The sequence below is a fragment of the Excalfactoria chinensis genome, chromosome 17, assembly GCF_039878825.1.
Source record: "Excalfactoria chinensis isolate bCotChi1 chromosome 17, bCotChi1.hap2, whole genome shotgun sequence".
Lineage (NCBI taxonomy): Eukaryota > Metazoa > Chordata > Aves > Galliformes > Phasianidae > Excalfactoria > Excalfactoria chinensis.
Genome location: NC_092841.1, coordinates 4,508,634 through 4,526,242, shown reverse-complemented (window position 1 = coordinate 4,526,242; position 17,609 = coordinate 4,508,634). Strand labels below are relative to the sequence as shown.

The window sequence follows — 17,609 nt, the reverse complement described above, 5'->3', positions numbered from 1 at the left end:
ATGGTTCAGCCCTCTGTGCTGTCATCCCACAGCACACCAACCTCAGGGTCATTACGCAGATGCTGCATACCAGAGGCTTAGAGACAAAATGTTATTTTCCTTAAAGAAAATTGAAAACAAAAGCCTGCCCAGCATTGTTGTAATACAAGAGAAATCATAGCTGCAGAACGGCGGCGGCGAGATGCAACGCCCTCACGCGATTCCAGTGCGGGCTCTGCAGCCAAAAGCATTCCTCATCACCAAACAACTGAATCACACAGGAGCTGCCCGAGTGTTTGAAGGTGACCCAAACAGAAGAAATAAACTGGGCTTGTGCCTTTCCACTTTTTGGCTCCTTTACGATAGGCTGGAGGATATTTTTCCCCTTTCTTTAATGCCTTTTTTTTTTTTTTTTACATTAAATATTCAAACCCTGTGTAGTTTTAGAGAATATTTCCTTCTATTGTGCGCTGTATTTATTCATTCTGAAAGTAGCTAATAAAAATAAGTACAAGTTATATGGCAAAAGCACCTATTTCCATCTCATTCTTACGCACAAGAGGCTTGACAGCTCAGGACAGGCCGTTTTTATTTCCAGAATATGACCCAAACCCAGGAACTGAGCACGCAAATACATTAAAATGTATTTTAAGGACCAGCACAAAACCCGGTACCTGTGAAAATTAAGCCCTATGGGACTTTGGGAAAAACTTTGCAAGCAGAAAGATGTCGCAAATGCAACTGGCTTCCCCCTTTTCCTCTTCTGTGTGTGTGTGAAAACACTCAGTCAAACAGAAGGTTTTAATAATGATCCTTTGCAGCTAACAACACAAATGCGCTCCCACCCTGACTGCCAGAGCAGTCACCTTGCACTTCACCAGAGGGGAGAGGTGCAACAGATCCAGGTACAGATGGAGCTTTGGTACCTGGAAGGCAGGGGTAGAAAGGATACCTTTGGCAGTGCCAAGGGAGGGGTTGGCCATGCTGAAAAGGCCCCCAGGTCAAACAGCAGAAGCGTCCTTAACTGCGCCCATCAGCCACACCGCGCCGCGGCAGCGCACTGACCTTTGGCTGCTGGTAGTGCTCCATAGCCATGGTGATCACATTGAGGCCAATGACGCCCGTGATGAACAAATCCAGGTAATGGCTGGTGCACATCTGGTGGATCAGGAAGCGGAAACGGGAGTAATCCGAATAGTAGGGCTTGCACTGCGCCTCTGCAGCAGGAGGAGAGTGGAAAGGCACCTCAAGTCACTTCTCTGAGCCTCGCTGCAGCCAACACACCTCACCTCCCACACTGACAAATTCTAGGCTGATTACAGCAACATGCTGTCGTCTTCCCCTCCCTCCCTCTCTGCTGCCACATTACCACCTTTAATACACAGCAGGGCTCCCATCATCTTACATCCATTAAACACCTCGAGAGGGACATGCGCTATACTCAGCCTTACGGCATCAGGGATGAGGTGAGCTGGGATCATTCTGCTGAGGAGTGTTTTCACCACTGGGAAAATTCAATTAAGTTTAAATTAAGCCGACAATTTTTGTTGCTGCTGAGCTTAGAAAGTCCCCAAAGCACCCAAAAGCCCAATTAGCAATCAGATGTTGGGGACAGATTTTAGTACCAATGGCTTAGAAATAAAGGGCATTCAGTTAGCAGTGGGCTTCGAAAGAGAAGTAATTCGGTCCTATTATATTCTTTGCAGCAAAGTGCAGAGAGAACAAAACTCAACACTTGGGCTGTCAGAGCCATGAAGAGAGGCCCATAAAAATACCACGGGAAACTGATCAGTCAGACTTAACGACTAGAAAATAACAACCCTCCGTTTAGGCAAGATCACCACAGCACAGATTTTGCTGTACAACTCATTCCCAGGTCAGGCAGCCTCTGAATGACACGTGCTCTTTAGACCCCAAGTGCTCCCACAGACAAACTCATTTACTCACCTAATCTCTAATGAGGAAATGCCAAGGCTGAGTATATAATTCAGTACCATTTTCAAGGAGGCATTATAATGCAGATTGAAGTGGAAAGGACTGTCTTGGATATGTCAGAGTGTAACATTACTCTACTAATTAGATGATCGACTGGTTATGAAAATTGTTGAGCTGTAAGAATTACACGGCTTGATATTTTCTGCAGATGTACAGCTTGATGCATTACTCCAAGCAGAAAGTTGGGCAGAATGGAGCCGTGAAGGCTGGGCTTCAGCTGCCCTCGGGGAAGACTGAATTTAGAAGATTAAGTTTTGCCTGGAAATAGAATTGGCTTTGTCAATAGTCAGCAGCGCTGCAATCAAAACCATAGGCTGAATGGCTTTGTGCGCTCCCTGCTTCACAACAGGATCCCAAGAATCAGAGTTGCTTTGGTTTTTCCATACAGACAGGCGTTTCCCCCGCAGCCCAGGCACCAGAGAGACAAACCAGTGAGAGGTTTTATTCTGTAGGGGTTTGGAACAACTACAGTCTGGCCTCAGTGCGATCGCATTAAAGGTGGTGTTAACATTCACTTTCTGATCTGTAACGTGCTTTAGGTGATCCGTGCTAGAGTGCCAAGGCACGATATTGATGGAAAGGTCTGCACGACAAATTTCCACGCTGAATCTATTGAGTGCTTATAAAGAAGCAGACCTGCAGCTGCTGACTCACTCATAAGCCCATGTCAGATATCTTGGAATCTGCATAAATCTCCATAAAGTCAAGATATCTCGATCACATTATGCTAAATTATGAGTAGCAAATTAACTAAAATGTTTGAACACAATTAAGTCAGGAACAGGACCTATTTTTATGAACCAACTTATCATCTCAGTAAGAAACACCGTCGTAATTGGATCACTTCTCTACATTTATGTATAATTCACATTCAAAAAGAAAAATGTCAGTGTTTCTGCCTTTTCTTGCAGTGGATTTACTTATGAATAATCACACCGGAATTCATGTTTTTTCAGCTTTGATTGACAGGTAATTCCAAATCCTACAGAATAGCACCGACACCGTTAGAACAGAGAGAGGATTTAGAGAGAGGCTGTAAAACGCCTCCTGTGCAGGGATCTGCACCTGGATGAGCTGCTGTGTGACCTTATAAGCAGGTTTGCTAATTGCTCATCTACCCTCCCCCGTCCCCGCAGCACCAATGCTCTTCCATGCCTTTCCCAGCACATCCTCAGGGTTTCCATAGCCAAACATCACCTTAGAAAACTGCTGCTGGTAGACACCTTGTCCTTCACCATTAACTTTGCGAGGAGGGGATTTGTCAACCCTGTTTATAAATCAGAGCAGCGCTCATCACACCGTGCTCCACATGCTGGCCATGCAAATCAGTGCAGTACCGAAATCACCTGGCGATGAACCAACCACACACCCACAGCATGCTGCCCGGGCACACAGCACTGTGCCTAGGGAGGCAGGGAGCTCCTGCTATCACACAAGTACTGCTTCTATAGGAGCATTGAGTTTCTGCACATCCATTGGCTGTTACTGGTGCGTAATTATCCAGGTGCAAAGCCCCTGCCCCCTATTGCACAGTGTTCTTTGGCATTATTGCAATAAAGTTCTAAACAATACCAACATCTTGGGAAATACAGACATCTGTTAAACTCCAGGTGGTGAACTTCACAACTAACACAACACCACATTACTGTACTGTTACAATACACTGTGTCAAGAACAACAAGAGCTCTGGGTTAGTCTCGGTTATCACTGAAAGGTTAACTGGCTTCCCGGCACACGTGGCGTTAAAGAAACGAGGAGAGCAAATGAACAAAAGAAAGAAGAATTGGCAGAATGAGAATGTGAGAATATGGGGAAAATACAGCAAAAGCCCACTACGAAACATCAGGCTGGTAAACAGGATGTAAATCAAGCTGCTTCACCGTGGCTACAGGCCAGGAGCGGGGGCGAGGGAGCTGTCTCAGATGGAGATGCAGCTCCTCTGGATACAACCAGCTCAGGCTGTGGGCCCTGAGCAGTTTCCTCCTAGCCCAGGCAGGAAGGTGATTTGGGAGAGGGAAATGGCAGCCCCAAGAGCCCACCTGCTTCTCCTCACCCTGGAGATAGGCTCTGTAGTGCTGCAGCAGTTGGGTTACTACCTGGCACAGCAGCACCAGCCTTCATCTTACCGTTGTTATGAGCCCTCTGCTCGGGTTACTTCCCAAACAGGCTTTCCCTGCTCCTCCCTGCAGCACCCCATGGGATAGGAAGCACAGGCAATGCCTGCCAACAGCTGGGAGCAGAATGCTGCAGCCTTCCTGGCACACCTGAGCATCTCACCATGCTCTGCCCTCAGCTCCTCCCCCGTGAGCCCACTGCTTTAAGGCACCGCTACTGAGAAACCCTCTGCACCCCCAGCCCTGCATCACCCCACCGCAGGAGGCAGTATGCAGAAGGGCTCAGGGGACAGTCCTGAGGCACCGGGCAGATATGACAGCCCCATAACTGCAATCCCTCGGTGGCTGCAGGACAGCTGGTGTCACCGCTGGCACAGGGCTGCCTCCCAATATTGCCCTGTCAAGAGAGAAATTGCTGCTTTCCCTGAAGTGCCTTTGCAGCCGGAGCTGCGTGGGCGCAGGAAATTGGAATTCACGAGAGTGGGACAATTCCATTACAATCTCCTCCGGCTTTTCCCTTCTTCTCTAATAAAGGAATTAACTCCTTTGCAGGTCTGGGTATATCTGGAGGACAGCAGCAAGCCGTGAGCAATGAGCCCGTGACGCAGCTGGATTTACAAACTGTATCAGGAATATTATTAGGTTAAAAAAGTAGTTTGCACTGAAGGAACTTTTTGCTTTTTTTTCTATTTAAAACAGAGCATTTTACTTGGCTTTTATTGTACCGAATGGATTTATACTGAAAATAAATAAATAAATAAAAATGAAATGGAAAATAAATTATTTCCACTGTGAAGTTTCCAGTTGTGACAGAATGCAGATTGGTGAAAAAAAAATAAATAATAAATAAAAATAGAAGGAAAACTACAAAACTGTGCTGTCTCAGTGAGCACCGGGCAGCAGCACACAGCACTGCAGCACACAGCACTCCACCTCAGCTTCACACCACCAGGAAGGCAGTCCCTTAGGAACCACAGAGATGAGCGTGCTCTGAGGCTCACACCTGCAGGCATCCCCTGAGCCATGGGATGACCACCCCTCACCCCCATCACCCCGTGGGGGGCAGCTGGGCAGCCCCACATTCTCCAAGATGAGACCCAATGGAAAGAATCATCACCCAATGGAAAGAAATGGAGCAACACAAAGCACAGCCTGAGTCTATGCGGGATAATGGAGGGGACTGGAATGAGTTGAGGGCCTTAAAAAGAAAAGAACATAAACCAGGCTCAATGCAACTGTGCACGAGCAGAAGAGGCATCACAACCAAGCAAACAACAAACACAGCCCCACACAGTGGGACCCCAGCACCGAGTGATGTCCAATAGCCAGTGCTGCAGGAAGGATAGGGCCTGCAAGGAGGGTGAGAGTGAAGACAAAGAAATAAAGACACTGGGAATGGCAGCGGGAAGGGATCGATTCAAGCATGTTGTGGTAACTTCCACCACAGACCCAGAAATACAAAGGTCCTCTGTGCCCAAAGCTGACAGCCCTCACCTTGCAGCTGTTACTTGTGCTCTGTGCAATGTGTGACAGGTGGATGGAGCTCTGCGGTGGAAGATTTGTCAAAGGTTTTAAGAGCGCAGTTTTCCCAGCATATTATTTTTGTTGAAAATTAGAGCTATATTTGTTTCTATGCTGGTGCCTCTTTAATTATTCAGACTAATATTCATGAGTAACAAATTAAACAAAACACTTGGCTGATCAAAGCTTCTTCCAAGAATAAAAGGAGGCAGATTGACGGCAGTGCACGGCAGGTCGGGTAGGCAGGGCATGGCCTGAGTCCTGCAGAGGGCACAAGGCAGCATCTTTACTCCTTTTAACCCAGAAGATGCCCCATGGATGGAGCAGCTCTCAGTCAGGTTTGGTAGAACTCCAAATAATCCCCACATCGTAGCATCATCATGCAATGTTTGGGTTAGAAGGGACCTTAAAGGTCATCTGATCCCAGCCCTGCTGGAGGTTGCTGTGGGGCAGATCCTGGATCTTATCCTGCTGAGTTTTGTGCCTCCCTGCGTAGAGCAAGGGTGGAGGAAGAATGAAATACCCTCCCTACGTGGCCCTGCCTGCCTTCCAGAGACTCCTGCAAATCGCTCAGACTCCTCAGCCTGCGGTTGGAAAGCCAGAGTAAACAAACCAAAGGTCCCTTTCATAGTCCAGTCATTATTCTCTGAAATAAAACAAAACAAGAACAAAAAAAAAAAACACAAAGAAAGGCCATGAGAAGTCTGACAGTGCTCCAATGAAAGCCAGAAAAATAATAATAATAATAAAAAAAGATGACTGCAAAACATAAGATGACCGTTGGATAAATTAAGGATTGGGAAGTGCGAGTCCTGAGCCAGGTCAGCAGACCTGCAGTCAGAATGAGACGTGTGTGCCACGAGGGAAGCGCCTGAGCCTTGCACCACACACAGGGTTTAGTGGGATGCCTCCGAGCAGCGCGGCCAGAGTTAGTTACACAGCACTGCCACTCACGGGGACACAACACAACAGCTGCCCAGTACCTGGCACCACGCTGGCTGTGCTCTCCATTAACACATCATCCAGCATTAGATCTAAAAGAACGAAACGGCGTTAATCATCCGGCAGGACACGCAGCGAGATCTCCCTTCCCCGTCAGAGGTTCTGTGGCTCTGCATTGCCTCCATTCAGTATCTCCTGGCAGATCCTCTCCTTGCATTGCAGAGAGGGCAGCTCAGGGATTGGGGCTCATCGGGAAAAGCAAAGGGCTCCGGTGCTTTGCCCACGGTGGAAGCCTAAGAGAACGCCCTGGCTTGGTGATGAGGAGGAGGCAGTCCTGAAGGACAGAGTGGGTACCTGAGGTAGGGCACACATCCTGCTGGGCCAGCACCTGGCAGCAGCCACTGCATTGCCTACACCTCACCAAACCGGGGTCCCACACACTTCTCTGCTTTGCAGATGTCAGACTGGGGAACTGCATTTGAAAAGTCTATGAAGAAAAACAACCGTTAGATGGGCTACATCTGGCTGAGGGAAAAAACAGACATCTGTGGGTGGGTGTGGGCTCTGGGAGACGCTCAGGATGCCCTGCCAGGAGTCCCCATGCAGCTGTTGGTACAGTACTTAACTTGGCATCGCCTGCGAGCTCCCACCATGCAGGATGAAGCAGCAGCATCTGAGAGCTCCAAAGGCAAAGCTGGACATGGTCAGTTAAAGACAATGTTTTGCTGAACACAAATGGGGAAAAGTGTTCTGAAGGGATTCGTCGGGCTTCAGACTTTGCTCTTCAAAGGTTTTTATGGCAATTGAATTTTCAGCAATATTTGATCCTCAATAAAGCAGCTGCTTATTGCCTCTTTAATTAGAGGCTTCATAGGACTGAATGAATAACTGTATCTCCAAGGATGGTTTGTAATTCCTTCCCGCTGGGAAACTGCCCAGACTTGTGCCTTCTCTTCATCTAGTTCCTCTAGCATTACAAATAAGGTCATCAGTAGTAACTAAACATCTACTTTCCTTCTACGTCTGCCTTCCAGAACTGTGACTTTAAATAGAGATCTTTCAAAAGCATTTTCTACACCACCAGCCTGAAACTGCATTTGGGAAATGGTGCTGAACAAAAGATGCTCCCAGGCAGCACCAGCTCCTTCCACCTGTACCGCACTCAGCTGAGAGCAGTCTGAAGTGCTTGCAGGGAAAGGTGATGGCAGATAACTGGCTCTAAAAAAAAAAACAACCCAAAAAAGGCTGATGGTCACAATCTACTTAAAGAAAGAAAAATTTGCTTACCCATCCCAACCACCAGGGCTCACCAAATGCTCCAAAAGGAGGGATCTCCAGGTAGAGATCCTTCCTGTGTAGCAACCAGCCCTTAAATGAGGCTCAGGGATGGGCAGAACCTTCTGGCCACACAGGTGAATTGCTTTCAGCTGTGCTCCCAGCGCTGCCTGTGTCCCTCCTCCAGGTGCTCAGTCATTGGTTCAGGCTGTTACTCAGCAATTCCCATACAGTGCTGTTCTCCATCACTCCCAAGGGAAGCCTCCATCTTCCCACTGAGCATCAAGGGAGACAGGCTCTGGGCATAAAGCAAACTTCATTGCTCAGAGGCTGCTGTGATAATGCTATCAGTTACAAAACCTGGGAAGGTAATGGGATTGAGATGTGAGAGGGGACGTGGAGAGAAGCAAAGACAGATTGGGGGGAGGAGTGAGGCCATGGACACGAAGGGCGACGGAGAACCTTTGGGCAGAGGAGACCATGTGAGAAGGGTACCTCTGACTTTGGCCTCTGGCTGACTTGTTCCTTAATTTTTCAACCAGAATTAAAGAAACAGCACCCAAAGACAAAGATAGAAGACCACTGACAGAGTGGAGGCTGAGCACCTTTCCCTTTCAAAGCCTCCTCTAGAAGGTCTGCAAGAGCTGGGGGCTCGGTTCAGTTTGCATCACTGCCATTTTGCCTCCTCGGTTACTCTCCTCCACAGCTTTTGTTTTCTAATCTGTATTTCTCAAGCAAATGCATTGATATGTTTCTCTGAGGGGTTTTTAAGCATTACTAGAAGGAGATGTCTCCATTATTTTATTACACTCTTGAATAGCAGTGGTGCTACTGTGCCAATAAATAATCCTGCTTGATAAATGGGACAGGTGGCATCACTGTGGCATTACAAGGCTGTAATAAACCAAATAGTGAATCCAGCTATCAGCAACAGTGCTTGTGACTTGGAAGATTGACGGTACCATCCGGCACTGCTGATCTTTGCAGTTGTCACTATTTGTGTAACACTGAGCTCTGCCATCCAAGAAGCTCCAGCTCTGGTTATCATTATTTTTTAGATTTAAATCACCTCCAATGGGAAGGTCGTTGCAAATCACGCAGTGATTAAAAAGGCTTCCACGTCTCCTTGCTCAGCCTAAAACACACACTACTTCCTTCATGCAAATTTCATAGCTGGACATGCTTTTAGGAGAAGAATGATCACCAGACGCGAGGCAGGGAGGGGAGGGAGAGGGGATTGTGTGGAAGGTCAAGCAGGACTCAGAAAGATGTGGAAAGACTACCGACCAGCCATCTGTTTCTCCTTACTCCTTCTCTTTTTCTCCAGCCGGCGAAGCCTCTTCTCCTCCCTCCTCTTGGCTTCCTCCTCCTCCTGGTGCTGCCGACACTTATGGAAGTTTTCCACCACGACCCCCACGAACATGTTGAGCACGAAGAAGGCCACGATGAGCAGGAAGGAGATGAAGTAGAGGAGCATCCACGGGTTGTAGTTCATGACTGGCTGCAAAGGAAGGCAAATGTCAGTGAAACCTCAAAAAAAAAAGGAGCAAACGGTTACAGCTGCTACATCCACAGTCTGGATGGGGGGTGATGCTCTGCGGCAGGGAAGTGCGCTCTGCTCCCTGTGACAACCACAGCCTTCTGAGCTGGTTCAGCAGAACAGTCCCAAGTCACAAAGTGTGCTCAGAACCACATCTGATCTGCCAGCAGCATCCCCTGCAGCCATCATTGCCCTCACTGAAAACCCAGACCCACGCTGAGCAATTCTTTGCTCCTGAAGTGCCCAAATTGCTCTAGGATTCCAGCCTTCACTCTTCAGCAAGCAGGGTTCTCCTGCTGCAGCCCTGCTACACCAACAGTGTGGCAAATCTGTAGGGAAAAGGCTGGCTTCCAGCCCAGAGCTCCTTGCTGTTCTCCCTCCCAACCCCACCACCTTTTTGTTCTGGCTCCTTCTTGCATCTCGTACCTGCTGGTCAACTCCCACTGCATCCAGGCCATCGTACATGATATCCACCCAGCCGTCCTTGGAGGCCAGAACAAAGAGAGACATCAGGGCCTAGAAGAACACAGAGAAGATTTGCACGGAGTTGCAGCAGAGATTTTTCACTTGTAACACTTAACTCCTCTTTGCCCTTTCCTGTCTGGAGATCATCATCACCTGGCTGATAATGGGGCACTTTGATGCCCAAGGTTTCTCCTGGCAGCAAAAACCCATCAGTGTCAGAACATGGTTCAGCAACGAGTGCTAATTCAGAAACCACAAAGCTGAACACAAAGCAGCTTCATTTCCACCCTCCAGGTCTCTACTGCTCCCTGCTAATTAGTCCTTGCCGTGCAGCTAAAATAAGGCAGTGTTGCAGAGATGGTTGGAAGTGTCCGGCTCTATTAGACAAGCTCTTCTGCAAGATCTATTTGGTTTGTTATGTAGCAGTGAAGCAATTAAGTACTCCACAAAGCCACATGTGCTTGTTCTCTTCTGAAAAGAAGTGTGTGGCTGCTTAGAAACACCACCTTTGGGATTTACAGAGACAGAACGCTGTGTATGTGAACTGAATATTTACTGTGACTGGCGGTGCCCTGTAAGAAAATCCCATGGGATAATAATGCACAGGTTTTAAGTCAAGGAGGTAAAGGAGCAAAGAAGCAGATTACCGTGCTATTAATACCTGGCCGAGATTATCAAAATTATACTTGTGCCGGACCCATTTGTAGCTTGCTTCTGCACAATCCGATTTATTTGTGATGTTTCTGGTGTCCTCCCCCTGGCAGATAAAAAACTTGCCTTTGAAAAGCTGCAAAACACACAAAGAGGAGAGGAAAGGTAATGGCTCAGACCACAGGATTTCTCAGCAGAGGATGGATATTTCTCACAGGGAATTCTGCACAGCCCGTGCAGACCAGATGAGCTGAGGGAAATAGTTGCGTTCATGTGGGTTACTGACTGAGCAGCCTGCCTGATCTGTGCCTAATGAGCAAACGCATCATTTCACACCGTTCTGGGCACCCACACGGTGCATTCGGTGCTCCAGTTCAGTGCCCTGAGAGCTGCCTGCAGCCTCTCATTGCTGGGCTCATTGCTGGGCAAGCAGGCTGGCTCTGTGACCCAGCTAACAATGCTGTCCTTGGAGCCTGCACTGTGATGGGGCCGTGCCAGCTGAGCACAGGTGGCACTTCGAGGCACAGCCATCAGCTCTGATGCCGGCGGTCAGAAGGGGACACGCTGCAGGGAAGCCAGAGTGCTGCAGCTGGGCTCTGCTGCACTCCAGGCTGGCCACGCTCTGTCTGGGATCTGAATGCTGTTCTCCAGCCGCTGCTGGGCTCTGAAAATATTCCTTTTGCAAGGCGTCAGGCTGGTGCTGGGTACCCAACCACGACCTTTCTTCCTTCAGAGTAAACCAGGAGAGAAGCAGCTCCTGGGAAGCAAACTCCAGATCTACAAACACCTGAGGAACAGCAGCCTCCCTGCACTTAACTCCAGGCAGTGGCAGGGGATGAGGACTGCTTCAGACATGATTGATGCCGATGGAACAGAGGGGCTCACAGTCTGCCAGACAGCCAGGTTTATTTGCTGACAGAAGCTGCTGTTTCAGGGAGAGCTGGCAACCTGCTCCTTAAAACACCACCTGGGTATACAGAGAAGTGATGCTGATGGGTTTTGATCTGCTGTTGTAGACGAATATCAGTAGAAATAATAGCGAACAAGATAAGCCCACACATTACCCCGTGGGTTTCCTTCAGGAGTCCGCAGCAGCAGAAGGATGTTCTCTGGGCATGCAAAGTTAATCAGCATCCAACGCAACCATAAAACTCCTGGATGTAAGAAGAGCATTCCCTGATCTTCCCATGGAGAAACACTATCATGTGTAAGGCAGACAAGGGAGATATAGCTTGAACAGATCAGAAAGTTTTAATTAAGCAGGAAGGTAAACAACTGTTCTAATATATTGTGTATAAATACAATTTCTCCTGGAGCCGGACTGCAATGCCCATCAGGTGGGAGCAGAAACACAGCTCCTAACTGGGTTTGGAAAGGCAAAGCCTGATTTGTAAGAATGCTGATTGCTGGCTGTGCGTCAGTCGGAGCTACAGCTTCCAGCACTGCCAGGAGGGAAAGGCCGAGGGTTTGGCAGTCTGTTGCTTGTGTCTGATTAATCACCATCCACACGTGGATGAGCACCACGACAGAAGCAGTCTGGTAAAGAGAAGACTCTGTTAGAAGCTCCCAAGTCTGAACTGTCATCGCATAGAGTTCTATCAAGTGTACTTTGATCTCCTTCACATGGGAAAACCAACTGTAACTCGAAGGGATCATCTTTTTATAGACATAGTTCTGGCCCTCATCTTACACCTAATTACACATCAACATTAACCCAGAACTTTGCTTCCCGAATACAAGATCAGCCTTGCTCACATCTACCCCCGAAGCACATCAATAGTCACGACAACTGAACAGAAGGAAGCAACCACAATTAGCAGGGAGGAAATTCAAAGGGCGCGCTGCAGGTTTTGTTGGTTGGCATAAATTTTCCCTTGCTGGAGTTTTTTGCTGCTTTACAGGACATGCTTAGGTTTATGAACCACTTCAGTATGAGGGGTGGAGGTGGTGGGCTGTGACAGAGCCAGTCCAGCTGCCCCTGGTTATGGATGGCACAGTTCTCTCCTCTGTTGATTTTCAATGCCATATTTATTATTTATACAGCATATTAGTATTAAACATTATATAAGACACTTTCCTGAAACAAAGCAAAACAGAGCTGCTTCCCAAAGCTGGATGCGACAGGGCAGGTAAACTTCAGAGAGAAATAAGTGCTACGTCAGAATATTGATATGAAACAATCTCTTCTTTTCAGGTAACGAGAAACCAATGAAATTGGAAGCTCTGCCACTTTTTCCTCTGGGTTCCTGCACTGCCAGGACTGAGGATATTGCCAGCAGTGCCAGCAGGAATCAGGCTTGGAAATCTCTATTTCTGCAAGCTTTCAGTTATACAAACTGTCGGAATCTGAATGAATCTCCAGGTCAAGGTCCCTCTGGAATTTACACACCAGAGATTTCAGCCTTGAAAGCTTCTATTTCCCTGTTACTTTAAGCCTAGAAGAAGGTGGAGAGGAGTTGTCCCCGTGTTATCTCACAGACTGAACAGGAATGGGATTTAAGTCTCCCTGAGCTGAGGTTTTCTGGCAGTACGTGCCATGCTTCAGGCCTCACTCTACTGCGATGTGGTCAGGGGAAGAAAGAAAGTGGAGAAATAGTTTGATTTATGTCCTGCTGCAGGCAGAGCAGAAGTCCTTGTGGTGGGGAAGTGATGAAGAAAGCCCATTCTGTGCCTCTGAGGGGGTCGTCATGTTGGCTTTCGTACCACTGCATGCAATAGGAAAGCTTCCAGAAAGTTCAGCGCATCAAATGACACGCAGCCACGACTGGAGCTTCAGAAATAAATGTTTCGAGAGCACTAGAAAGGCCACACTGTCCTGCTGAGGTGGGACCAAGAGCTGCTGAAGCCCTTGGGTCTGAGTCATTCTGGGCCTTTACCTATGGCACAATTACTGATTCAAAACCAGCACACATTTCTTGAGCAGGGGCACAGGACCTTGATGGAGCCACAAAGAGACAACCGTGATGCTTCTCCATGGCTCTGATCACTGCTACTTCAGCTACTGCTAGCAATGCACAAGGCTGCTCACTGTTGTTAGGCTGTATTCGTTAGTGAGTTTTTAATGGGTGATTGTTAATGGGAAAGCTGCTTTTTCCTTGGTGGAAGGAAGTGCTCCCCAGGAAGGTTTGGTTTCAGAAGGGTGCCCAGTGGTACAGCCAGCCAGCCGTGAATCCAGCCAGGGCTTGTATACTTATTGTCTTGGTGCTGAGGCATGCAGGGACTCACCTGAACTCCCAGGATCCCAAAGATTATGAAAAAGGCACAACAGATGACCACGATGTTCCCAATGGGTTTCAGGGATGACATGAGTGTCTCCACCACCAGCTTCAGTCCTTGGGCTCGACTAATGACTCTGTGGGGGCAAAGAAGCACAAAACCAATTGACCACTCCTGCCCTGGGATGCAGCCTCCTGCTCTGCTTCATGCACAAGCACACACCTGTATGTCTGCAGCACATCCAGGACTGCAGAATCCTCCCAGAGTACTTTTCTGGGTAGTTTCAGACAGAGCTCCTCATTTCCCTGCTTCAGGCTGGAGAAACGTTGGCAGCTGCTCATACAGCTGCTTGTGGAGCTGGTGATCAACCAGCACCTGTGTGTGCCTGCAGAGAGCCCCTCGGTGCCCCAGGGGTCAGCTTTGCACCCACCATATGGAGCCATTGCTGGCATCCAGGGGAACCTCCCCAGAGGGATCACAGGCACCCAACCATTCTGCAGCTGCACTCTGCAGGTACTGCATAACATTCTAGGCTACGTGGGAAGGTGGGGAAGAATAATGAGCACATCACAAGAGAAGCATGGTAGAATATCTATATAAAAGAGGAGAAACTGTACTACACTCTCAAAGACCATACTCTGATGGAAGAACAAGGCTTATGTGCATTGGTTTAAGCACGTCTTTTCACTCTGGGAAGATGAATGAGGTATTTGGTCTCATGGACACAAAGGTGCAGAGCTGGGGCACTGACAAAGGCAGCTGATGGGGCTGTGTGTCTCTTTCCCTCTGCCAGCCGGAGCTCAGCATTTTGCTGCCTCTGTACTCTGCCACAGAAGCTTCCAACTCAGGAGATCTGATGATTCTGTGATTCTGAGCTGTGCTTTCCCAAAGCAGAAATAGCTCCTGCAGCAGGAGAGGGAAGGAGGGAGCCAGGGGCTGCTCCCAGTGCTTGGCGCTGACGGGGGCCACAGAACCTTCCCTCCTGTTTCTTGATGCCTGCTTCTCTCTTTTGCTACCGAGTCTTCTCACCACCTCTGCCGTTTGGCCCCAAACGCAGCTGCACCTCCTGGAGCACAGCTTGGAGCTCTGTCTCCTGGACAGAATCCAACTCCTTCTCCTCTCTCCCCCTTTCTGGTCCCTGGTGCTCCCAGCAGAGGTCCCCATGGATACATCCTGTTGCCTGATGTGCCCGACCCGGCAGTGGGGTGGGGGGGATCACGGCTGAGCCCCATCCTGCCTTACAGCCTGAGCAGACAGAGGGCAGGGAACGGCTCCTTCAGAGACTGTTGGCATTAAACTGTATCCCGAAAATCTAAAAATTATTTCCCTTTTTTCTTTTTCTGGTTCAATATTTACATGACATGTCAAGGGTGCATCGTCAATTATCGTTTTTAAAGAGATGGTGGCATTTTCATCTGTTCCCTTCCCAGCGACACACAAGAGGCAGATGCTCCCATTATTCATGCTGGGTGTCTCTCTCAAGTAGCTCTTATGGCTCCTTAAATCCAGCACCTCAGATCTGAGATATTCCAGGAGCTGAGGAGGGGTTGGGTAGCTCAGGGAGCAGGGTGGCCACAGGCTGAGATACCCCAAGGGATGCTGTGCCTCCTGTGCAGCAGCTCAAGGCTGAATCTCTCTTCTGGATCCCCAGATGTTCTGAAGATCTTTGCCATCCCTCACACGTTGTGTTCCTAGAGGTCTGCAGGCATCTCGCTTCCAGTGACTGCAATAAACACTGGGTACACTGGGATCTTGGCTGAGGTCTTTTGCCCATAGCTATGCAGGAATGGATGTCAGGTCTTCAAACTTAAAGGCCTTTGGTCTAACTACAGGAACATCCTTAAATTTGGGGGGAAGAGGAGCAAAATTTAGTCTCCAGAGTCTAAAGGTGATAATTTTCTCCAACAGTTATTAAGAAAACCTATTCTAGAACTAATAGATTTCTCCTGTGCTATGCTGTTCGGTATCCAGCAGAGATGGAGAAGAGGAGGTTGCTCATCTGGCTCAGCAAAGTCGTGTGTGCTGAGAATAAAGGGCTGAGAAGATGCAGCGTTTGGCTGCTCTCGGAGCTCTGATCAACAGGGGAATTCCTCAAACGAGAATGCATGAGGGTAGGAGCTGCCACCATCCCAGCTCTGTGCCAGTGCTGTTTCCAGCCCTACAGGGAGAGAACGCTTTGAAAAGATTTTGAAAAATAACAGTTCTTACTAATGAAAACCTTCAGATCTTGGAGCTGCCTCAAAATGACGGCCTGATCCAACGTCAAGGCGAGTCCATGCAGACTCCTGCCGGCTCTCTGGAGAGTCTGATAACTCTCAAAGAAGTGCCAGTGAAATTCTCAGCATTGCCAGATTATTAGTGTCAGCTCCAATATGTCAACACGCAGCATCCCTGCACCTCATCAATATTGCCTGAGATCCTGCTGATATCAGGCTTGCAAATCTGTATTATCTGACCCACCACTCCTGCAATTTATTGCTGAAGGATGCAGCTGATTTGGAGCCCTCCAGTCATGCCGGTCACCAACATGGCAATCGGGACAATTTCAGTCTGCATTAAGCATATGAAAAACGGGGAAGCTGAAGTTAGACCATTTTTCGTTCAGCGTGAAGAAATGCAAATCCTTCACGTTCCTCCTGCATGTGCTGCCTCAGCACTCACAGTGCTCTTAAACCCCTGGTGTGACACACTCCGAAACCACTGCCCTCCTCACCCAGCTGGATTGCATTTGCTGCCTTTAAGCCCGCTAGCCTGAATAGAGCACTCAGATGGAGTAGGAGCACTTAGATGAAATAGCAGATCAACATTAATGGAGACCTTCCTCCACAGATTAAAAAGAAAAGTAAAATAGCAGAGGTGATAGATGATACGATAGAGTCTATGAAATGGCTATTTGATACCGCAGCGGTATGAAGAGTGAATAATTTACCCATCTGCTTTGAAAGCCAAAGCCCAGGCTCTGTAGGCAGTAAAACAGCACTGAAGTCCAAATAGATTAATTCTGAATACAGTTTCAGTCTTGATTTCTCTTATATCTTAAACTACAACACTTGATCCCAACAAGAGCAGGTTGAACGCATTAGGAAGGAATGTTATTGTATAAGCAATCTCTCTACTGGCTGAAACATCAGAGGGTCATGGAAACATCTTTGAATGTCACTCCTTTGTGAATATATTTTTGGAATTTTGGTCATAAAACTGGGCTGGAATCCTCACAGATTCAGTCTGGATGCTGATAATCAATCACACAATCAAAAGCCTGTGACTGGCATGCATGGCATTATGCCCGTGCCAATGGCAAAAGCATGTGTGGCTTTGAGTGTTGCATAAAGCAGCAGGGCTGTTTTTACAGGAGAGAATGAGACAGAACAAGGCAGGTCTTTTTGCAAGAACTCCTTCCAATTAGCAAACAGAAAAGCCAGAGCCAAGCTGACGAGGGCTGTCCCTGCCTTTGAGCTCAGTGTGCCTCCTCTCTGATGGTGCCCTCCTTTCTGCACACGGGAAGAGAGCACAGAGGGCACCCGTGTCCCTTTGCTGGTGTTGAGGGTGAGCAGTTGCTTTCCAGGAAAGGAAAAGCCACAGCTCGGTCTCCAGAGGGGTCTCCATCTCAACACAAGGAGCAGAGCCACGGAGCACAAAGTGCCATCTGCCATCCCATGTCAGTCCAACTGCAGATATGGGGCAGTGACAGGGAGGTCCCGGAGCCCCACGGGGCAGTGACAGTGCAGGAGGAGTGGGCAGAGCCACGTGGGGCAGCCCAGATGTGCGGTGCTGAGGCAGATGGGTTTTCACATGCTGAGATTTACGACTTACTGAAAAGCCCCTAGTTTGATGGCTGCTTTTTCATTTCCTACAAATCTAATTACAGGGGAATAGAACTGATTGCGAACATATTTAGAGAAAGGGCTTGT

General features: G+C 48.3%; 1 protein-coding gene across 19 annotated transcripts in view; it reads right to left on the bottom strand.

The window, feature by feature from the left end:
• The window catches only part of CACNA1G (calcium voltage-gated channel subunit alpha1 G), a 106,919-nt gene that overhangs the window by 21,826 nt on the left and 67,484 nt on the right, over positions 1–17,609 (bottom strand). For 10 of the 19 annotated variants that reach the window (XM_072351693.1, XM_072351694.1, XM_072351696.1 and 7 more), the window contains 6 exons: positions 13,708–13,834; positions 10,493–10,618; positions 9,793–9,882; positions 9,114–9,327; positions 6,593–6,643; positions 1,045–1,196 (listed from right to left, as the gene is read on the bottom strand). In XM_072351693.1, coding sequence (XP_072207794.1) covers positions 1,045–1,196; positions 6,593–6,643; positions 9,114–9,327; positions 9,793–9,882; positions 10,493–10,618; positions 13,708–13,834 — 760 coding nt within the window. The remainder of the gene's footprint in view (positions 1–1,044; positions 1,197–6,592; positions 6,644–9,113; positions 9,328–9,792; positions 9,883–10,492; positions 10,619–13,707; positions 13,835–17,609) is intronic. The other 9 variants (XM_072351695.1, XM_072351700.1, XM_072351704.1 and 6 more) reach the window with 3 other exon arrangements.